Source organism: Microcaecilia unicolor, chromosome 9 (genome assembly GCF_901765095.1).
Source record: "Microcaecilia unicolor chromosome 9, aMicUni1.1, whole genome shotgun sequence".
Taxonomy (NCBI): domain Eukaryota; kingdom Metazoa; phylum Chordata; class Amphibia; order Gymnophiona; family Siphonopidae; genus Microcaecilia; species Microcaecilia unicolor.
In genome coordinates this window covers 61,332,755-61,356,908 of record NC_044039.1, presented here as the reverse complement: position 1 = coordinate 61,356,908, position 24,154 = coordinate 61,332,755, and the positions used below count along the sequence as shown (strand labels likewise).

At 42.1% G+C, this 24,154-nt stretch overlaps 1 protein-coding gene across 1 annotated transcript in view; it reads right to left on the bottom strand.

Annotated features, from left to right (window-relative positions):
- Positions 1 to 24,154, bottom strand: part of TMTC1 (transmembrane O-mannosyltransferase targeting cadherins 1) — a 1,359,696-nt gene that overhangs the window by 313,646 nt on the left and 1,021,896 nt on the right. Inside the window, 1 exon segment of the mRNA XM_030213674.1 lies at positions 3,006 to 3,114. Within this exon segment, the coding sequence (XP_030069534.1) occupies positions 3,006 to 3,114 (109 nt within the window).

Below are 24,154 nucleotides of genomic sequence, written 5' to 3'. Positions count from 1 at the left end.
GAGGAAGACAGTGCTGAGGGTTGCCAGGTGGAGGAGGTATAGGTTTGGCTGATCTATGTTGCACTTACCTATGAGCCATCTGCCGGTGATCTCCCTTCAGCCAAACCTGCAGAAGATTCCAGAGTGCTGTAATATGTAAGCATCACGGATGGAACCTGGGTATCAGGACACACATCTACAATCTCCCCCCTGGGCATCATACACAACTTGCATATTAATGGAGTGGAAAGCTTTCCTATTCCTGTAGGTGGCCTCTTGTGCCTGGTGGGGAAGGGGGGGGGGGGTGTCTGAGTGCGATATGTGTGCAGGGGAAGCGAGCTATGACCGAGGGGAAGCGAGCTATGGCGTAGAAGTGAGCCATGATGTTCTGTTGGGCCTGGGGGTGGTAAGGAAGCTGATGTACTCCGAGGTGTGAGTAAGAAAGGCATCAAGGAACTGGGTAAGGCAGTTTGAAATGGCTGGCTAGGTGAGGCCCGAGTTAACAGCACAGACTGGAGCTACCAGTGCCAAAATAGAGACGAGGCAGTGATCTTGAGGTGGACAGGGATGGATTGTTCCTACGGGTCCTGGCCTGCAGGAGGGGTTGGAGCTGGTCACAAACATACTGAATGGCAGTCCTGTCAAAGCGGGTACTGCTAGTCAGTAAGGTCTAGGAAACAGGCCTGAAAACTCTGGGATGTGAGTATCTCCTGCGGCACCTCCCCTCCAAACTCTCCTCTTCCTCCAACATGTGAGCCACTTGTGCATTCAGTGCATCCATTTCCCAACACAACAGGTGCAACTCAATGACCCAGTGCTCACCTCTCCCTACCAACCTGGTGAAACCCACCACTCTTCCACCACCGACAAACAATGCAGTCTCACACAGCACAGCCACACAGCAATCACTCTCTCAGCCACTGCAACACTCGTGCCGCACCCTCTACCCACTCACTCTCCAAGCAGCAACCAACAGTCTTCACAAACACAACACACAAGCAGCACACAGGACAAAGACAGCAACACAGACTGACACAAACAGGTGTAATGAAAGGAATGTGGGCTGGGGACAGTGTGGAGGGGGAGGGGATGGGGAGATTTAGAGGAAGGAGTAGTTGTGGCTGGGGGGGGGGGGGGGGGCTAGCAGGGGGGGACAAGCTGAGAATGGGAGCCACAGAGGCAAGTCATGGAATATAAGGGTGAAAAGGTCAGACTAGGGCACACAGAACAAACGGTAACACAGCACTGAACAACTCTCAACTTCTCTCAAACCAAACTATTACTCCACTCCCCAACTCCACCAAATCACTAGTGGGTTCTAAAGACAACTTGCTCTTACCCCAGACGCTTGTATATCAGGTCTAACTCTGTATGTCTGATTGCCGCACATGTGAAATCATTTTGCTATCCGTTATGTGCTGGAGACATTCATTCCGTAAGACCGCCCAAGGCATGCCTTCAACACGCCCCCTCTGGAGACATTCTAAAGTGGACGCAACTAGCGCTGTAGAACCAATTTTTTTCCTTTGTTGATTATTCAATTTTAGATGTTTTCCCACTAAGAAAAATGTCTATCCTCGCTTTTAGGACACTTTTTAGATGTTTTTCCGTTTTGAAAATAAGCTGATTGTGTACTTTGCCAGCACCCTCATAAATAAAAGTTAAAAAAGGACATCCATGGAGGAACATACTAAAACATTTTTCTGGATAACTTCTTCAGTACAGGAAAATCACAGATTTGGAGTACCACTGTTCTATTAAAAAAAAAATCATGATCCATGGTGTAGATTTTAACCGTCAATGAAGGCATTTAATTACTATCTTTTAAAAACCCTCAACTAGCATTGAATGGTGACAAAGTGGAAAATGGTAAGCCCACAGAGTATCTCCTAGAAATAATACATGCCACCATGTATCCACTTATCTGAAGCACTCAGCCTGACTGAGGAACTCTGGGCTAGATTTATTACAAAGTGCTACTGTGTTACCGCACACTAATTTGCATTAATGTGCATTATTTACCACAGATCCCATTTTTTGCAATGGGACCTACTAGATGGTAGCACCTTCTATATAACTGATGTTCTAAGTTGCATCTGTAAGAGATCTTATTACACGGCGAACAAACAGAAGAACAGCAACCCTTGCAGTCACGCAAACAAGGTCAAACACAGCGGGGTGACAAAAGGAAGAACAGCAGACGATTCCAAAAAATATTATGGCTTTATTTACAGACATCCAAGACTCGACACAAGTCGTGTTTCGACCTAAAAAGGTCTCCTCAGGAGTCAAAACACATATATATAAAATAAATCAATAAACAATAATAGATACATCAATGAAATCTTGACACAATATAAATAAATAGACATAAAAGTGACATATGGCCTTAAAACATATGTATATATACTGTTATCATACAGAAATGATAAATGAAGTAAAATAATAAATAAATGAAAATTAAAAAAAAACTTTTTGGCACAATATAATTAAATAAAAAAAAAAAAAAAAACCAATAATACAGTGAAAAGTATTTTTGCAAAACAAGTATATAAAATAATAATATTGTCCAAAGATAGTACCTTCTATTGGATGTATGAGGATTCTTACCTAGCCTTAATGAAATACATGTGATATCTAATACTTTGAAAGGAAGAACATCTTGAAAAACGGAAGTAAGTATCTGCATCAATAAAAAATAACTAGAAAAAGGGGATAGCATAGGATGTGTGAACTTAAATCTTATGGTTAAAAGGTATTGATTTATATTAGCAAATAAGTAGAAATACTGTACTCTTTTTGATAAGTATAGTCAGGATATAAGTGCAATATTATTATATTTATTGTTTTTTATTTATACAATTATTTATATTGTGTCAAAAATTGTTTGGAACTTCTGCTGTTGTTTCTTTGGTCACCCTCGCTGTGTTTGACTTGAGAGATCTTATTATGCCAATCTGTGAATAAGACAAAATGAAAAGTTGTGTCAATATATGCATATCATGAGCTGAAATGGCTTTGGTTACCTGTTCAGCCAACAGTGAAGCAAGGCTTGAATAAGCATCTGCAAACTGTGGACCAAATTTTACAGACTCTCTCAGAAGTAATACAGCTTCATTCTTCTTCCCTTGGGACCTACAGACCAGGGGTGGAAGGAAAAAATGTTTATTAGTATATTAAGGTCAAGAGCCTTGAATGGACTATTTTGCACACAATCTTGTTCTTTTTCTACAAAGACTTTGAACAATTAAATCTGGCCTTGAAATTCCTAACTGTCTGTAACAGGAATCTAAAGAGAGGATGTAGAAGTTCATTGCCTTCTATGCAAAACTGTGGAACAGGTTTTTAAGAACAGTTTTTTTATGGCTATTTGTAAAACATTTTCTCACACTTGTCTTTTTGTAGCATGGATTTCCACAACCTTTGATTACTCTATACTTATAACCACAACAGAATTTTATTTGCCATCATTGTCGTGCTCTATATGATTAGGTAGTTAGGCTTGCAAAAGTTCTTCAACAATCCTAAACTACAGGCCAATATATTAACACTGTGTTAAAAATCAGTGTTATAGATGAGGAAGTGACATCATGAGCCAGAACGGGAAGCCTGAGACTTCAGCTCCCGCACTTCCCTGCATTTAATTGCTATTTAGGCAGCTTCCGTTATGGAATTAATTTTGATTGCTGATAGGGACTTGTGTGAGTCAGGAATCGCGATGAGTAAAAAACACGCGATGCAGCCAAAGGAGGGAGGACGCTGTTCAGCGAGGCAGACGGTGAGGGCCCTTTCGCGCATAGTTCGTCCGCGTGGGGCCGTTCATCTGGGTCGGATTCGGCCTCCTCGCAGGTGGACTTAAGGCGCTCGATTTCTAAGAAGGGTGTCTCCACAGACATAGTTAAATGTCTGGGACGAGAGTTAAAGCGGATATTAAAGCATCCAAACTTGAGATCCTTGAGCATATGGATGCCATCAGTCTTGATCTCCATGAGCTGGGGGCCGTGTCGAGGCCTTAGAGGAGCGCGTGGATGAGCAGGCTGAGAGAGCCGAGGAGGTGGACTCCCGCTTTGTGCGTTAACAGAGAAGACGGACGAGCTACAATTCAAAATCGATGACATAGAGAATCGCGGGCGGAGGTGGTCTTTTCCTTTTGCTTTGTGATCAATGGTAAACAGGTCAAGTTTTGCAGGCTTGCTGAGGCTTGGAAATTTTTGCATGAGGCAGGCATGACAGCAACGGGGGTACCTCCAGGCGAATTGGCTTCATCAACTAGAGCCCGGTTGCAGAAATGGAAGAGAATCCCTCAGAAGAACAAGAAGCAGAGGACCAAACTTGACTTTGTAGATTGACTAGGAACAGTTTTTTTTCTCCCTTATAATCTGATGGACCTGCCGTGGCTCTGGAAGGTCGAGTAATGTGTGGGTTTCTGAGGGCGGATAGCTGATATGTGATGAGTGAGAGTTTGAGCGGAGGTGTGATAGTGAGGGGTATGGATTTACTTAGGGGGGTCTGTTTGGTTAACGTGGTGCATTTTCTTGATTTCCCATTCAGGGCTTTATAGTGCTGTCTGGTGGGGGTGTGAATGAGGGGGGGGGGGGTTGTTAGGGGTGGTGTTGGGGGGAGGGGATGGGGGATCTGGGGGGGTCTCTGGAGATCTATGCCGGACATGTTGTCTGGGAAGTTAGTGGTTCGGGGGGGGGGGGGGGTCTCCCTGGGTTTGGTAAGTATGATGCATGTATGATTGACAAAGACTTGACATGTCCACTGATCTGAAATTTTTGTCTTATAACATGAAAGGTCTGAACTCTCCACAGAAATGCCAGAAATTGTTTCGAGAACTAACACATTTTAAACCAAAGGTGCTATTTCTCCAGGAAACACATTTAAGAAGGGACCATGAAAAGTTTCTAGCCCATCCTCAATATCCATCTGTTTTCTGTGCCTCCTCGCTAGATGGAGCTAAGAAACGGAGGGTGGCTATATTGCTTCACTCCTCGCTGCAATTTCAGGTGGTGAAGACGCAGCATGACAGAGAGGGGTGATTTTTGCTTTTGAGTGTAATATTGGGCAATACCGCTGTAACATTGGCTTCTATATAAGTACATAAGTAATGCCACACTGGGAAAAGACCAAGGGTCCATCGAGCCCAGCATCCTGTCCATGACAGCGGCCAATCCAGGCCAAGGGCACCTGGCAAGCTTCCCAAACATACAAACATTCTATATATGTTATTCCCGGAATTGTGGATTTTTCTCGTCCATTTATTAGTGGTTTATGGACTTGTCCTTTAGGAAACCGTCTAACCCATTTTTAAACTCTCCCAACCTAACCGCCTTCACCACGTTCTCCGGCAACGAATTTCAGAGTTTAATTATGCGTTGGGTGAAGAAAAATTTTCTCCGAATTGTTTTAAATTTACTACACTGTAGTTTCATCGCATGCCCCCTAGTACTAGTATTTTTGGAAAGTGTGAACAGACGCTTCACATCCACCTGTTCCACTCCACTCATTATTTTATATACCTCTATCATGTCTCCCCTCAGCCATCTCTTCTCCAAACTGAAAAGCCCTAGCCTCCTTAGTCTTTCGTCATAGAGAAGTCGTCCCATCCCCGCTATCATTTTAGTTGCCCTTCGCTGCACCTTTTCCAATTCTACTACATCTTTCTTGAGATGCGGTGTGCGGCGACCAGAATTGAACACAATACTCAAGGTGCAGTCGCACCATGAAGCGATATAACGGCATTATAACATCCTCACACCTGTTTTCCATACCTTTCCTAATAATACCCAACATTCTATTTGCTTTCCTAGCCGCAGCAGCACACTGAGCAGAAGGTTTCAGTGTATTATCAATGACGACACCCAGATCCCTTTCTTGGTCCGTAACTCCTAACGTGGAACCTTGCATGACGTAGCTATAATTCGGGTTCTTTTTCCCACATGCATCACCTTTCACTTGCTCACATTAAACGTCATCTGCCATTTAGCCGCCCAGTCTCCCAGTCTCGTAAGGTCCTTCTGTAATTTTTCACAATCCTGTCGTGAGTTAACAACTTTGAATAACGTTGTGTGATCAGCAAATTTAATTACCTTGCTGGTTACTCCCATTTCTAAATCATTTATAAATATATTAAAAAGCAGCGGTCCTAGCACAGACCCCTGAGGAACCCCACTAGCTACCCTTCTCCATTGTGAATACTGCCCATTTAATCCCACTTTCTGTTTCCTGTCCTTCAGCCAGTTTTTAATCCACAATAGGATATTTCCTCCTATCCCATGACCCTCCAATTTCCTCTGTAGCCTTTCATGAGGTACCTTGTCAAACGCCTTTTGAAAATCCAGATACACAATATCAACCAGCTCCCCTTTGTATATATATGCTCCTAACGAGGCGCAGGGAGGATTCCTGTCCAAATTGGTAGGACACTTTACTTCCTGTCCGTCAGGGAAATTGATAGTGGGGGGGGGGGGGGGGGGGGGAGTTTAATGCTACACTGCACTTGGTGGTAAATAGGTTGGGAGTGCCTACTGGGGCTGATACTACGATATCACATGCTTTGAATAGGTTTGTGAGAGATCTGGGCATTTCAGATGTGTGGCGTATTTCTCATCTGGGTGTCCGTGATTATTCATTCTATTCACATCCTCACGATACATATTCCCGTATTGATTATATCTTTGTAGATGTGTCCCTAACACATGCACATGCCGGATGGGGATCAGAAATAGGAACAGCTACCTTATCTGACCATGCACCGATTTGGGTTAGTCTGCCTTCGCTGTGTGGGGAGGAGACGGAGAGGAGTTGGTCACTGAATACTACTTTGCTCAAAGAGGGGGAAATTTTAGCAGGTTATAGAAAGATTCTACAAGACTATTTGGAGTTCAACGTGAACTCGGGGCCTTCTTTGGAGGTAGTTTGGGATGCGCTCAAAGTGGTCTCTAGAGGCTACTTTCTCCTAAAGGCTAGCTTCAGGGCTAGACAGAAAAGGGCGGAGGTTGCTGAGTATTTAAAGCAACTGAGCTCACTCTCAGAAAGTCATAAAGCTTCGCACTCGGTAAATACCTTGAGGGAAATTCAAAGGTTACGTCTGAAGATGGATCAGATTTATACAGAACAGTTAAAGTTCTTCAATGATCAGAAGCGGCATTCTCATTATGTATTTAGTAATAAATCTAGTAGGGCATTGGCGGTTAAGTTGAAACAGTCAAGAGTAGACAGGACTATACTTAAATTACGTGATAGAGTGGGTAAGTCTGTGACTAACTCAAAACAGATACGGGAGATGTTCGAGTTGTTTTATCAATCGCTTTATACTTCTGATATTGTGCCCAATCTCGAAGCTACAAAAAGTTTCTTGTTGACCTGTCCTTTTCCTACTTTTTCAGAAGCTCAGAGAGCCGCTTTAGATGTGCAGGTCACAGTTGAGGAGGTAGCCAAGGTAATCAAGGCTCTTCCTATTGGGAAATCACGTGGCCTGGATGGGTTACCCAATGATTTTTATAAAACCTTCAGGGGTGAGTTGGCTCCTATTTTGACTGAGATTATGAATGAGATCTTAGTAGGTGGAGAGTTTCCTCCCTCTATGATGGAAGCCTGGATAGCGGTTATCCCTAAGCCTGGAAAGAATGTGACTGATTGTGCTTCTTATTGTCCCATTTCTATATTAAACTCGGATATAAAAATCTTAGCAAAGGTACTTGCTAACCGTCTTGCAATGGTTATGCCTGAAATGATTCATCCAGATCAGACGGGGTTTATTCCACATAGGCAAGCAATGGATAATATTCGCTGAATGGATAACCTGCTTCATGTCACTAAGAAATTAAATCTCCCAGTTTGTCTATTGAGTTTAGATACTGAAAAGGCCTTTGATAGAGTCCATTGGCCTTTTATGTTCGAAGTGTTGGATCGTTTTGGGATTGGTTCGGGCTTCTGTAGATGGATCCGGGCTTTATATACTGAACCTAGGGCATGTGTTTGGGTTAATGGGGGTAATTCTCAAATGTTTTCCTTGTCTCATGGAACTAGGCAAGGTTGTCCGCTCTCCCCATTGTTATTTGCATTGGTTATGGAACCCCTTGCAATGTGCATTAGGTCAGACTCGAACATATCAGGTATACAGGTAGGTGGTAGGGAATACAAGTTGACGCTTTTTGCAGACGATGTACTCCTTTCATTGACAAAACCATTATTATCGCTACCCAATTTAATGAAAAGTTTGCTGTCGTACTCTGCAGTTTCAGGTTTCAAATTAAATGTAAGTAAGTTGGAGGCATTGGCTATAGGCATCTCTCCTCAGGTGTTGACATCCTTACAACATTCCTTTTCCTTTAAATGGGTAATGCAAGGTATTGGTTACCTCGGAGTTACTGTTACACCGCACTTCTCGGAGCTATTTTCAGCCAATTACCCACTGCTCTTGAGAGCTATTTATAGAGAACTAGAGAGGTGGGATACTACAGATTTGTCATGGCTGGGTAGAATTGCGGTTTTGAAGATGAATGTATTACCGCGGTTGCTCTATCTTTTTCAAGCTCTACCTATCAGGGTTTCTAGGGGTTTTCTGGTGGGTGTGCAGGATAAATTGGTGCGCTTTGTTTGGGCTAAAAAGTGCCCTCGCTTGCCAAGAGCTTTATTGTATAAAGATAGGAAGAGGGGGGGACTGGGAATCCCTAATGTGTTGTGGTATTATAAAGCGGCTCAAGTGCGAGCGGCATTTGAGTGGTATCACCATCATTCTCATAAGTTGTAGGTGATGTTGGAACAGGGAGAAGTAGGCTCTTGTCCGCTTAGTGACATGATATGGCTTTGCCGTAAACATAGGTCTTTACGTACAGACCTGTGTCCATCGATTCTGGCTACATTCTTTTAGTGGGATGGACTGTTCGCTAGACCTGACGAGGTGTTATCTAAATTGTCGCCAATAGCAAATAACCCTCTTTTTCCTCCTGGTGTTTCCTCGGGGTCCTTTTCTCGGTAGCGATCTTTGGGATTGGTGTCCTTGGGTCAGTTATTTGACGAAGAACAATTGCTCTCTTTAGATTCTCTGAAAGAACATTATCAAATCTTGCTGAATGAGATGCAACACTTTCTTTGTTCCAAGGAAATCCAGGTTGCTATATTGCGCAAAAACACATGTATTGAGGATCTCTGTGAAGATTCCAAAACTACAAGGGGTCTTATTACCTGTTTATATGCACATCTTCGTGCCCAATTGGTCCCAAATCATGCTCACAGAGAGCGATGGCACCGGGAATTAGGGGTGAATATTGACAAGGGTGATTGGTATTTGCAAAAAAACCGCCAGGTCTCACTGTCTCAGTCATTGCTTATTAGGCAAGCAATGGTGGCGGCGAGATTAGTGATTGCTGGACATTGGAAATCCATACAGGTCCCACCTTTGACAAGATGCGAAATGCGAAATGGAGAGATTACGGGCCATGTGAGGCCACATGGAGACGAAGTGGGAAGCCATACGGGAGCCTTTCCTGAATTACTGTACCTGTTGGGGGGGGGGGAGGATTATAGGGGGGAGATAAGGGGAGGTAGGGCTTTAGGATTGGTTGGGTGGGATGTAGGGGGGGAGATATTGATTTATTTTATTTTATTTATTTTAGATCATTTATACCCCACTTTTTGCCACATAAAGCAGCCCCAGAGCGGCTTACAATGAACTAATAAAAAACAATTACAATGACAGTTGAGAGGGCAAAAGGGAGGTCACTGTTAAAGTTAATAGTAGCATTAGACTCTGTACGGTTCTTGTTCTGTTTCTCAGAGTTCTGACGTGCTGTGAGCTGAGGATGTTTTTGGCTGTATCTTTATATATGCTGAAAGTTGTTTACTTATCTTTATGCAGTTTTTTATGTACACAGATTTTCCAAAACTCAATAAAGACTTCTTATAAATTAAAAAAATCAGTGTTGTATTTTTAATGCAGATTTTTAAAATGTCCTTGCTAATGTTTTATCTAGGTTAATTAGGCAAGTTTTAGTATTATGAAAAACAGAATTGTCTACTTCAGATGAGCTAGGCTTCATGTAAATAGTTAGATGTAGTGGTATTGGTGAAACCATGAGTTGTTCCAACTGGAGCCAGGTTGGTATGTAATTTTCTTCAGTAATAAACCAATAGCAATCTTGCTGTGTAATGAACGCTTTGTGATATAATAAAAAGTCAGGAAACATTAGACCAAATTTGTCTTTTGGAGCCTTAAGTTTTTTTTAATGATATTCTAGGCATTTTGGATTTCCAAAGAAAAGAGACCAGCAGCTTTTCTACCTGTTCATAAAACGAAGTTTGAAATAGCATTGGGATCATGCTCAAAATGAAGTTTATTTTTGGGGAAATCATCATTTTGATGGTCTCAATTCTGCCCCACCAGGAGATGTGAAGGGGGTGCCAATTTACTAAAAGTTCTTTAAGAAATTTAAGTATGTTTTCACCGTTATGTTTGACGGTATCTTGGGCTGTGTAATGTAGATCGATGCCGAGATATCTGATTTTTTTTTGAGGACCAGATAAGTTTGAAGGGCTGGATTAAACTAGGAACTGCATGAATATTAAGTGGAAGTACTTCAGTTTTGGTTTATTTTGTAACACGATATTACAGAGAAGGAGTGTATCAAAGAGAATAAAGAGGGTATCGAAGTCTGAGGACTGGAAATATACAATAGTATATCATCTGCATACGCAGATATTTTAAATTGAGTGTTTTTATATGTTATTCCTGCAATATTGGTCTGAGAGTTTATGACAATTATAAGTGGTTCCAGTGCTAAATTGAATAAATAAGGCAACAGAGGACAACCCTGACAAGTGCCTCTGTGAAGATGAACCTCATCTGATAGTTGATTATTGGCGATGATTTTGGCTGTGGGTTTTGAGTATAGTACTTTTATTTTTGAGATAAAGTCAGGTGCTGCACCGAACCATTCCAGGACATTAAAAAGGTATTGCCATTCAACCCTGTCGAAAGCTTTCTCTGCATCTAGGGACATAGCAATGATGGGGCAGCTTTGAGATTTGGCAATATGTGATAGATGAAAAAATAATCTAGAATTATCTGATAATTAATCTGTTTGGCATAAAACCAATTTGATTTGAGGCGATGACTTTATAAATGATTGTCTTCAATCTATTGGCTAATATTTTTGCATAAATTTTATAGTCTGAATTAAGAAGAGATATAGGCCTGTAATTTTGTACTAGTTGGGGGTCTTTATTGGGTTTCGGGATTACTGTAATGAGAGCTTCTGTGAATCTACTAGAAGAAACAGCGAAGGGGTCTAAAGAGCTGAAGAGTCGCATGAGAATCATGTGAAGTGAGTATGAGAACATTTTATAGAACTTGACAGGAATGCCATCTGGACCAGGCGCTTTGTGAGAAGGAAGATCTTTAAGAGCTAGTGTGATTTCCTGCATACTGAATGGTGCCGTAAGTAGTTTATTATCTGAAAGGGACCATTGCGGTTGAGTTAACTGAGACAAGACATTTTTAATTTTGTCAGGGTCACCGTCTGATTCTGATGTGTAAAGTTTGTTATAAAATTGATGGAATGTACTTAGAATATTGGTGGTTGAGGAGACAACTTTGTTTGTATTGTTCTAAACTGAAGGGATTTGAATTTTAGTTTTCTTATGCTTAAGATAGTTAGCTAGGATCTTGCCACTTTTGTTTCTTCCTATATAGTACTGGGTTTTAGAATGAAAAATCTCTTGTAAGGCTGTTTCACTTACCATTTTATTGTATTCATATTTAAGCTGACAAAGCTTGCTTAAAAATTGTTTGTCTTGTGTGATGATAAATTTGTTTTCGTAGTCTTTAATTTGTTTTTCTAGATTGTCAAGCAGAATATTTTGTTCTTTCTTTTTAAAAGCTGCTATGAAGATTAGCTCTCCTCTTAATGTTGCTTTGAAAGCCTCCCAGACAGTAAGCTGTGATAAAGTTTCTGATGCATTATTTTGGAAGAATTCAGAGATAAAGGCTGTAATTCTAGATTTAACACTATCATCTTGCAAGAGATTAGTGTTACGATGCCAGATAGGAGACCTAGGCGGACATGACATCTGGGAGTACATATCCAATGAAATAGGTGCATGATCAGAGATGACAATAGGATGTATTATAGTATCTGTGACTGAGGGGAGTAAAGTGGCAGAGAGGAGGAAATAATCAATTCTAGAGAATGAACTATACAGGCCAATGGCTCATAATAAGAGCTAGGCTTCTTAAAATCAAAATCATCTCTGATACAAAAGAGAGCTAGCTTGTAAGAATCAGAGATCACCTTTGACACAGTTACATTTCACTTTAGCAAGTGCTGAGCTGGCAAGGGAGGGGGGCATTTGCTCTGGGACTGGCACCTGCAAGACGTCATGAGCAAGAGTTGCTATGGTTATGTAGAGATAGTACTGGGTCAGCTGCACCCCGGATGAGAACATCCAAAGGGGGGGCTAGAGGAAGGTTTGGGAACATGTGAAGTCATTCTGATCAACTGATAAGAACCAAGAGCCCTGGTGAGAGAGACTGGGGTCCATTGAATTGAATAGGGCCAAAATTGTATATAAGCAGCAATCTGAGGGGTATCAGATTAGAAGGCTACCAACAGGAGACCATAGAAGACCCCAGAGAGATGTGTCGCGAGATGCTTCTGTACCATGTGAATGACAACTGATTGTACTGTCCTTGGGTAAGATATCAATGCTAATAAACTATATTTCTTTATCTACTCAATACTGGGTTCCTTTCTAATTACAGACCTAGCTACAGCCTGGTCTGTGCAGACCTGCCATGAGCAGATACAGGGTTGGGGTAATTAAGTACCTAGAGGGGCTATGCAGTTCCTTCCAGGATAGTGGAAAGCCCAGGGCTCCGCTGCTGCCCAAACGGGTGAGGCAGATCTAATTATTTACATTTTGGTAGCAGAGGATGGGGATATATCTCCCTCTGGGATTTGGATCTGCCTCCCTAAATTTAATTGACAGTTAAGCACCTTTAATTAACATTGGGCTCAAGACTGTAAATTCCTTTAAGATATTTTTCTTGAACTTTCACCTGGGCTACAGAGCTGTACTTTCAATTAAAGCATTTTCCTTTTACTGTTAGTATTATCCCTAACGAGCTCTGTAACTAAAGTGCCCAAGGTATTCCCTCAGGGATGCCTGCCAAGTTTGGCTTCCTTATCAATTCAGCTACAGAGCACGGCTGCAATTCCGGTGGCATATTGAACCTTTAAAAGCAATTATTTCTTTCCGCTTTTTTTCTTCATGACCCATGCTGAAGTGGTAAAAGTTAAACAGTCATTTACACATGTTTTCTTTTTTAACCTTTTGCTGCCTATTTTTTCTCAACTGTTTTGCTCATATTTCTATCTGTCTAACCCTCTCCACTATATTTCTCCACCTTTAAACTCCAGTCTAATCTCTATAGGCTGGTACAACTGTCTTAGCCACATATTCTCGACGGCGGACTAATGAAAGGGTCCTTCCCTTAACACCGATGATATTTATGTTTCTCTACCTCTACATTTCCGTCTGCTTTCTTGGCAGCATTTCTTATACACACAGCCTTCCCCGGCTCTTTCCCCATTACCACCTTCCGCTGGGTCACGCAGTAGCCAGTTTCCAATTTACTGGAGACTGACCCCACCCTTTGTAGAGGTTCTGGACTTATTACAGTCTGTGTTTGCTGCTGCTCTTTCCCCAGCAATAATAAAGGGAGTATGAAGTGCCTGTTTAATCTCTACCAAGGTTTTTTTTAGGGTTCTACGCATTGTACAGGAAGGTCTTTAAAGCTGGCTTTTTGTTTCTGGGAAGGCTGCCAACACTGGATTGTTTACCAAGTCCACCCTGCTTGTTCTATACAAACACACTTGCTGAAGCAGAAAAGCCACACTGATTTTAAAAGTACTTTTTCCTGAGTTTTCAGCTCTGCCCTATGCAAGTTGCACTTTTTGAAATCATCAGCACTGCCATTTCTGCATTAGAAATTGTATTTTTAATTAGCCAGTGTCCCATCAAGAGAAAAAAAGAGAGGGGTGTTGTGAGTCACCTTCTCCTTGTATACCTACTGTCCCAGCCCTTGGTGAATATATAGAATTGTCTGTCTAGGTGCCTCTATATGGGGTACTCTCCAAATTGTCCCCCAGATTCATTTTTTTATTGTGAACACCAACAAGTGGGGTTTTTTTTTTGGGGGGGGGGGTTGCCCTCATTCAGGTACTATAATTTTAGTTGACAATTACGTTTTTTACAGGTTTTTGAGGTAATTAAGTTGCAAGGGTTTTCATTTTCCGGTGTAAAAATACACCGCGGCTTCTTTTCCAGTCGCAGGACAACTGAGGTTTGTCCAGTCCAGGGAGACTGAGGGTCCAGTCCAGAGTAACTGAAGGTTTTTTGTCCGGTCTATTGACTGAGGTTTGACCGGTCTACGGTGACCGAGGAAGGGTTCTGGTTTCCGGTCTAGAACCGACCGAGCGTAACCAAGGGTTTTTGTGATACAGGTAACCTTTAGCGACCTTGTCTTAAGTGTCTCGTAATCTGTCCTGAGAGAAAACTCTCAATAAGTGGACGCACTAATTGATGGGCCAGGTTTTGACCACGGGGTTTGCTAAGTACCTTCACCATTACATATACATATTGCAGATTTTTTTGTTTGTGTGCACATTGCCATTTTCTTTTTGTTTTTGGCCGGATCAGCTAAAGTTGTACTTTTATGACATTGCCGTAGGTAACCCTTTCTTTTTACATAGACATATTCACAGTTTTCCTTCCTTTTGTGAAGTATCCCTGAACACTGGAAGGTTCTGAAGACAGGTAAGTATATAATTCACTTTAATCAATTTTTAATGCAGATTTACGTTGTTAGACTTCTTTCACATTGTAATAAAAGTTAAGCACATAATTACACAACACCATTAGTGCCACTTTTACTGCCATATACTTTTCTTACCATGGCCACGCCCTTAGAGAATGTTCTACAGATCTTCCCTTTTGATAAATACCTTAATGTGATACTCCTCCTTATTGGGGCGCAGAAAGGTAATCCCCAATCTCTGCACTCTTCCCAAAGCCCAGCACATCCACTTTTGGATGCAGCCACACCTCCAGCTCCAACTCCATGTGAGGGGGCTCCGCTATCATATGAGTCAGGGTTCTCCAATGAACTTCTAACCCAGCCCTCTAAACCAGTGAATTCCCAGTTATTCCCCATCCCTCCGGGCAATGCTTGTCCAGGTCAGTCACCAATTGACGCAGAGACTGCACTTGACAAAGTGGACCAGGCTCCTAATGTCTTGCGACATCCAGAAATTGCCTGCCCAAATCACCGCGCACATATTAGGTGCTGGAGATGCCATTGGTTAGGTCATTTTGCAGCAGAATGTCGCCGAAATCCACATACCTTTCAAAGGTATGCCCAGCGTGCTAATCCTGCTATCCAGCAATTGTTCTCTGACCCACGCCGTTCTCTGTAACTAGGCATGGCCTGTACCAGAGCAGATTATAAGCACCCTGTGGTCACTCTGCTCAACTATAATTTTGTGGAGAACAATGCTTAAACTATTAGATTAAAGATTAGAAGTTATCCTGAATGTGTTTGGTAATATTCTAGTTTTAATAGTCCTACTGTCTCTTCTGACCTAATTCTAAATAGTGGTTACCTCCTACACTATCTTAAATTGCTGTATTATGTTTTTTCTACTACGTCCTTGTACTAACATGCTTTGGTTTAATGCTGTTACTTTATCTCTTATTTACATAGGAATAAAATGATCCCAGTTCATCAGGCTTTCTATTAATAGATTATGTAGAACTCCTGAATCCCCTGAATCAAAGCAATTTAATAGATTTGTTTTTAGCTAAATCTGCAATTAAATGTGCAAGTTATTTTTTTTTTTAAATAAAACAAAATTGTCTTGTCTGTATGCTTAAAGCTGCATCTCTGCTTTTGTCTGTGGCAATGCTCAAACTTACAGAGCCTGCAAGGTCATGCTGACTTGGTAGGAGCACTCTTCTCCCTCCCCTAGCAGAAGTGCCGCTACTTCCAAAACTTTATTACCTGATTGAAACAGAATTATAAGGCACTGGAAGCCCCTAGCCTGTTTCTTTAAACATTCACTATGAATTCCTGTAACCCAGTGATTTACAGATAGAGTTAGCTATTCTGTTACACTTAGATTTTTTTCCTTGCCTTGTTATTCACAGACTGGAAACAAAAAGGGGGGGGGGGGGGGAAGAAAAAAGGTGATCCTCTGTTTATTTTTTCCTTTACTTCACACATCTGAATAATGAAGTCTCACTGTTCACTGCCTTCTGACTAACTCTCTTTTGATTAACAGCTGTATTTTCTTCTGCTACTTGTCTATAATACTTGTCTGTAGCACTGAGCAGTTTTCTTTAAACTTCTAAAGATAAGCAATGCTGCTGACAAGATAAAACTCATTATTTCTCACTTTTGATTTTTAATAAATTCTCACCGTTTACTGCTTTCTGTCCAACTCTCTTTTGATTTATATCTGTATTTTCTGCTACCGGAGAACTTTAAAGGAAATTCTTTCCCTTCCATTTGCTCTCTGAAGTCATTGTGTGTGTAAAAGATTTGTGAACTGTCTTAATCTTAGCAAGCGCAGATTCGTCTGCCCACAAATTAACTGTTTTCTGTTTCCCAGCTGCTAATTCATAGGACAGAGGAATATTTAAAATATACTGTAATTTTTCATGTCCATATTCTAGATTCATTCTTGCTTGATCTATATATTATACAGATCAATCAAGGATGCAGGCTTATTTACTTCATTAAGATTTGAACTTTTTTTTGCTCACAGCTCACTCTACTACCCCCCTTTTTTGCCACTCCCCCATCCACCCCTCTCCTTCCTATCCCCCCTTAGCCCCCCTCTTCTCTTCCCCCTCAGCCCTCCCTTTCTCTCCCTCCACAGCCCCCCTCCTCCTCAGCCCTCCCTTTCTCTCCCTCCACAGCCCCCCTCTTCCCCCTCAGTCCTCCCTTTCTCTACCCCCTCAGCCCTCCCTTTCTCTCCCTCCACAGCCCCCCTCTTCCCCCTCAGCCCTCCCTTTCTCTCCCTCCACAGCCCCCCTCTTCCCCCTCAGCCCTCCCTTCCTCTCCCTCCACAGCCCCCCTCTTCCCCCTCAGCCCTCCCTTCCTCTCCCCGCACAGCCCCTCCTTCCTCTATGCCTCCTACCCCCCATTCCTCCACCCCTCATTCCACTCCCACACCCCCCCTCTTCACTACCCCCTTCCTTAACCCCCTGCTCCCTCCTCCTCCCCTCCCCCGTCACACCCCCTCCCCCTGACGTCCCCACCCCACCCCCCTTTCACAAGATTTTTTTTCCTCTATTTTACAGTCTTCAGTTACACAAGCAGAACTTATGCAATGGAAACGAACAGGCTGCTTTCTCAATCCTGATCATTTACTCAGTCCATACTCTCTTTTCTACTGCACTCATTCCATATGACCAAGTTGATGGGTTCAAAGCCTGCCATTCAACTTTATTTATTTATCTTTTTAATTATTTTTATTTTTTATTTTTCTGACTTTGCAAACTGTTTTTTCTCCTTCTTTTTAGCCACCATGGGGGCTATCCTGATACAAATTTCCGGTATAGTTTTGATTAAATTGCGGAGGAAGGTAAATGGATGTGAGAATCCCATTCATTTTGGGGAAATTATGAATGATATACAGGGATTGGTATTTCCATATGAAGGTTTCAGAAATGTTTGCATTGTAAAATGGTCTAGCTGTTCATGTATATTTGGATGTGCTTTCTATAAGTGCACATAAGTAGACGTTCGCATGACAGACCCTTAAGAAAGAATATCGCAAGTCGAGAGGGTGCAGAGAAAAGTCGTAGAAGGTGAAGAGGAATGTTGAAAAGTTTGAATGTGGTAATGTATTTGGTATCCTCAGTGCTCTATTTATGTGAGGCCTTCTATTCTACCTACAGCTTTTTGAGTTATAATGCTTTTTGTCTGTCTACACAACAGTGTTATGCCCATAACATATCTATATCTTTTTTTGTTTGGTTTGTTTGTTTCTATTTCTCTGTATATGCTCTCAAACAGATCACATTTATTTACACACAATAATAGTTGAAGTCTCTACACTAACTGCTTATTTCTTTTTCATAACAATAAGTACCCTTTCCTGGATTATGTATTTCACAAGAATGGGTATCCCTTAGAATTTACCCAATACTGAATTTCCCCAATTCTCTCAATTTTTCTGTTCATAATGCTTTTCTGTTTCTCAGGCAATGTATAAGACTTACTGGCAACATATTTGATTAAAACAAGAGAAAAGTTCCTCTAATGTCAGGCCTATATTGATTTTACAGATATGCAGATACCCGTCAAAGTTAAAAGGTACCTGCTTGTCTGCATGGATGCTTTCTAGTTAAATTTAAAACGAAAAATGAATAGAAACTTATCCTTGCATCAAAAAGATTATTCCCATATTTGGAATTCCCTGCAGAATTACTACAGACAATGTTTTTAATTTTTGATGGGTTCCTCAAGTCCTTTATTCCTGCTTTGGGTATTTCACACCACACTGTTTGTATTTACAAACCTGCTAGCAATGGCCTAGTTGAGCACTACAATGCACTTTTAAAAACTAAATTAATACAACTTATGGTAAATTGAATTAACAATTGGCTCAGTGCTCTGCCGCTTGCCTTGTTAGCTCTTCAAGCCACCCCATCTGCCTTCTTAAAGCCAATCCTGATAACCACTTGCTTGCCAATATTAGGATGTGCTACCCAATATTATTACTTTTTCTGTCTTCGATTTTCACAGGAAATCTCAGTCAGAAGAGGGGAAGGTAATGATAGCCCTTCCTCTGCCACCGGTCATCCAAAAGCTCTCACAGTTGGAGATTTGGTTCACCGGAAGTACTACACTTCTATTTACATAGGACCCTTCCAAATTAGTCAAGTTGCAAGACCACACCTCCTCCTGGGTCCACCTAAAAGACATCAGCATCTACAAGGCTCCTGATTCAGTCCCTTTCAAGCCATCCCCACCAGCTCAGCAGTTACCACTGGTTCTGCAGCCTCCGCCACCACTTCAAGTTGATGGACTAAAAGAACACTTTCCAAAATTTCTCAGCATCTGACAACTACAGACATTACCTTACAGGAAGAAATCACCTCACCTGAACGGAACATTGCACATCAAAGAGAGCCTACTACTGTACTTGCCATCTTTCCAGTGGAACTGTGTGATGCAAGTCCAACTACTCACAAGAGGACACTGTACTCTGTACTCCACAAACTGTACTGGGACTTGTTGTACTTATATTATTCCTAATTTTGGTTCCAGGACTAATCTACTATACATTTGAAAAGACTCATAGGTTTCTTCAGTGTACATAGTAATAATCACAGGAATCCACCCTAGGTACCTCAACAGTTGACTTACCCCGTTTTAATTGAAACATTACTTGCCTTTTTAATTCTATTTAATTCTATTATCCCTAACAATATGAATCATCATTTGTTTTGTTGTATTCATTACACCTGCCTGGCTATTAAATGGCTGGTGCTCACTCTAATGAGCCTCAGAACAGTGCCTGTCTCACTCAACCCCTAAATTGGGATCCTGGAATGGATGATGATCTTAACTGAGACCCTTTAACTAGATTTGATATTAATAGGTCCGTATTTGATAACTTTGAAATTTTCCAGGGATGTGGACAAATTAAAATTAACAGAGTACACATCCAATAATCAGACCCTCTTAACAGAGAACCTGTATATTTTTGGTATGTCACTTATAACATTGTTCAAAGTGGGTGGCATCAAGAGGGGTACTTGATCAATTTAAAGCCAGAAATCATTGCTGAACTTACATTCCCAATAATATTGACACTGATGATTCTGTTATAAATCATTACAAGACCTTTTTGCCTTAACCAGCAAAATTAGTTACTAAATCATGTGTTGATACTGTTGTCAGGTGCATTATTCCTTATGTTCAGAGGTTTGCCTTAAGCCTCCTTGTTACTACTCTCAGTACAAGACAAACTATATTTCCATCACAAATTTTGTGTAGGATCACTGCTATTTATTTTACTTTTAATGCCTGTAACGCAAGTATACCTCTTTTATTAAGGAAGATATTTATTCTGCTTATGCTGTTTTATCATATGTTTCTTTCTAGTTTGTTACATCTTGCTAATTTGTATAGACAAGTTTAGATTGTTTTCCTTCCATTTTTAAACTGTTGTACCTTTCATCACTATACCTCAAATAGTAACTAAGCAGACTGTTTTCTACTGTTGATGATTTCTTAATCATCAAGAGAAAGTGAAGCAGATCAATTCATTTCTTTAACACATATTTGCTTCACATTCTGTATAAAGGAAAAAGAAGATTATGTTCCTATGTATGTACCAAAAACACTATAACTCAACAGTGCCTTCATATGTGATCTAGGTCTATTACACCTAGCAGTAAGATAATGGCAAAACTCTGAGTGTAATAATTGCAAAACTATTATCTTGCTCATAATTACAAAACTATTATCTTGCCCATAATTATAAGACTACTGCAGGTTAAGCAGTAGGCCCTTCATATATAATGTAGGCCTATGACACCCATAGCTTAGCCTTTGCAATACTTGTAATTTTCATGCTCTTGAGTTTGCAGTAGTTATTCATTATTTGGCCAATATTAACCCTTTTTAAATGATACAATGAAATATTTGTGCCCTCTTACCAGTTTTAGCTATATTTACACATTCAAAGTTTGACTAATGATAAACTTTGATTGAAAATTTTCTTTCCCCCGCCTTCCAACATCAGCTTTGTAATGATGACATATTGATTGCAATCATATACACTCAACCTTATTGATTCCATTGTATGGTACCTAGACTTAATTGACTTCTCATGTTTCCAAGTCTAGCTCCGCCCTAGAGGGGTAGTTCTAGGATAGTTAGGCCCCTTGGTTATGATAAAAGGTGAAACCTAATGCTGCATTTCATCCAGCATATAATTATGTATTCACATACTGACTCTTGCTATGGCCTTGTTCCTTATTGTGCCAGAGCACCCCTGTCACCTTATCCCTATACATCCCCCTCCCCACAGAACTCTAAGAGCCCTCTGGAAAGGACGGCCACACCCACACTAGTAGTCATGTGTGCCAGCCCCCCCCCCTGAGGGGCCTGGCAAGAGGGGAATGAAGATTTATGCTAGCCCTTGCTCTCAGTAAAATACAGGCCAATGGCTCATAATAAGAGCTAGGCTTCTTAAAATCAAAATCATCTCTGATACAAAAGAGAGCTAGCTTGTAAGAATCAGAGATCACCTTTGACACAGTTACATTTCACTTTAGCAAGTGCTGAGCTGGCAAGGGAGGGGGGCATTTGCTCTGGGACTGGCACCTGCAAGACGTCATGAGCAAGAGTTGCTATGGTTATGTAGAGATAGTACTGGGTCAGCTGCACCCCGGGTGAGAACATCCAAAGGGGGGGGCTAGAGGAAGGTTTGGGAACATGTGAAGTCATTCTGATCAACTGATAAGAACCAAGAGCCCTGGTGAGAGAGACTGGAGTCCATTGAAATGAATAGGGCCAAAATTGTATATAAGCAGCAATCTGAGGGGTATCAGATTAGAAGGCTACCAACAGGAGACCATAGAAGGCCCCAGAGAGATGTGTCGCGACATGCTTCTGTACCATATGAATGACAACTGATTGTACTGTCCTTGGGTAAGATATCAGTGCTAATAAACTATATTTCTTTATCTACTCAATACTGGGTTCCTTTCTAATTACAGACCTAGCTACAGCCTGGTCTGTGCAGACCTGCCATGAGCAGATACAGGGTTGGGGTAATTAAGTATCTAGAGGGGCTATGCAGTTCCTTCCAGGATAGTGGAAAGCCCAGGGCTCCGCTGCTGCCCAAATGGGTGAGGCAGATCTAATTATTTACAGGGGGAGAGTAATAAGTATAGTCAAATCCCTTCAGTTAAGAATAAGCATAAGAGCTTTGTGGAGAATGAGAAATGCTCCACCGAGCATGCATGAGTGCCTTCCAGCCTGCTGCGCAAACGCGGTAACCTCAGTTGCTTTTTTTTACCGCGGTGAGGAGAGGGTATACTTTTTCACTGTATCCACACATTGTTCAGTCCAAGAGCTTCTTTTATGCCTTTTGACGTGTTTTTCTTCATCTTCTTGGCAGTGCTTCCATTCGCAGAACATTGTTTTCCCTTTTGTTCATTTTCTTAGTTCTTTTGCTAAATTGTAAGTTTTTTTTTTTTTTGTCATCACAAGGCCACTTTTGGGTCTTGGCCTCAGCCAGGTTCACTCTCTATTTTTTTTGGGTGCCTTACCCCTTTTTCATGCACCACTGTTTCCTTTAATTTAGCCGACAAAGTTTTCCCGTCCATGTCCACTATCATTCCCAATGGTTTCAAGCGCTATACCCAATGCAATCGGACAATCTCTGGAACAGACACCTATTCTTGGTGCCTCCAGTATTTAGGGCCCAACCATAGCCCTGCAAACTGCATCCTTTCTCTTTGTATGAAGAAAAGGACCCAAGTTTCCAGACAGGCTCAACGCAAGAAACTTGTTGTAGCCAAATCCGATTCCTCAGCATTGACACTGGCATCGAAGTCAGAGACATTGGCATCAACCCGGCATTGGGAGCAGCCCCCGGGACTGTCTATTGTCGGACCCGACCCCGAGGGGACGTGAGGATTCAACGTCATCCTCATCGGCACTGAGGAGCTTCAGTTACAAGCTTCAGCTAAGGCCAGGAAGCATCTTCATCGATCCCCATTGATGCATGGCACCGGGAGTTCAGGGGCATCAAAGGATTTGGCACCCGAGAAGCGTCAGTGCTGGGAGGACCACTCTCCCTCCATACAGGAGATACTGATTTGCCCTTCTACCAGCAGCCACCAGCCGGCTCCAGTAGTGACCCGACAGATTTGCAACCTGTCTCTCAACCAGAGCCCCAGCTTTTCTCGATGATGGCCCCAATGAGCTCATACAGGCCTTGCTTCCTGAGCTGCTTGATGCCTTATGCAATGGTGTGCTTCGGCACCAGGGGTGCTTGCACTTACCCTGCCTCCCCGTTGGCGGCATTGATTGACCCTCAGCCTGCAATGCGGCCTCTGACACCGGTACTAGCGTTCAGCCCAGTGACAACTGCTACCCAAGCCGGGACCCCCCTCGACGAAGCTTCTCTGGACGAGATGGGAACTGACTCTTTGGTGCCATTCTCAAGGAAATGGCTCCTTTGCATCAAGGCAGGATCGGTCTCGGACCTTCCCATAGAAAAGTTTTATCTTACACTGATGAGGAGTGCTCATGGGAGTCAAAGGAAGATCCCAGGTATTTCCCTCTGAATCCTCCCCTCCACCTAAAGGAGACTCTCTCGGAGAGCCATTCATGTCCATCTTTTGTAAAGGAATGGCTGATGCCTTCCATGTCCTTTAGAAGTGGAGGACAAGACCAAGGCCAAGAAGCGGCTGTGACTGTCCCTCTCCATGAGGTATTCTAGGAAATCCTCATTGCGAAATTGGGATTCTCCTCTGTTGGTTCCGGTACCCGCCCAAGAAGACGATTCCATGTATCAGATCCACAGCACACCTGATTTGATAAGCCTCAGTTGCTTCACAATTCCATGGTGGTGGATCGCTCTCAAAACAGCCAGGAGTTCCAGGGACTATGCCAATTGGCGCCCCCAGGTAGAGAAGCTAAAATCCTGGATTCTTTTGGGAGAAGAAGATGTTCCAGGCCTCAATGCTCATCTTCAGATACAATCCTACCAGCTCTTCACAAATGTCTACTTGTGAAACTGGTATGCAAGTTGATGGACCTGGCTGAGACTCTCCCTCCGCAGCAGGCTGAGTCACTTCACAAGTTGGTCAAGCAGCTGAAGGTGTGTTGAAACTACTTGGCCAGGGGCACTTACGACACTTTTGACGTATAGCAATGTGCACACTCTCAAGACTGAGTGTTTCTGACTTGGAACATTCTGTTCAGCAGTGGTTGGCAGATGCCCCATGCCAGGGGGATAACCTTTTTAGCATGAAGGTTGAGGAGGGTCGCAGACTAAATCGAGAAGCATACTGATACCATCTCTTCTCTCTCCTGCCAAGCACCTTCTGCATCTACCTCCTCAGCTAGGAGGAC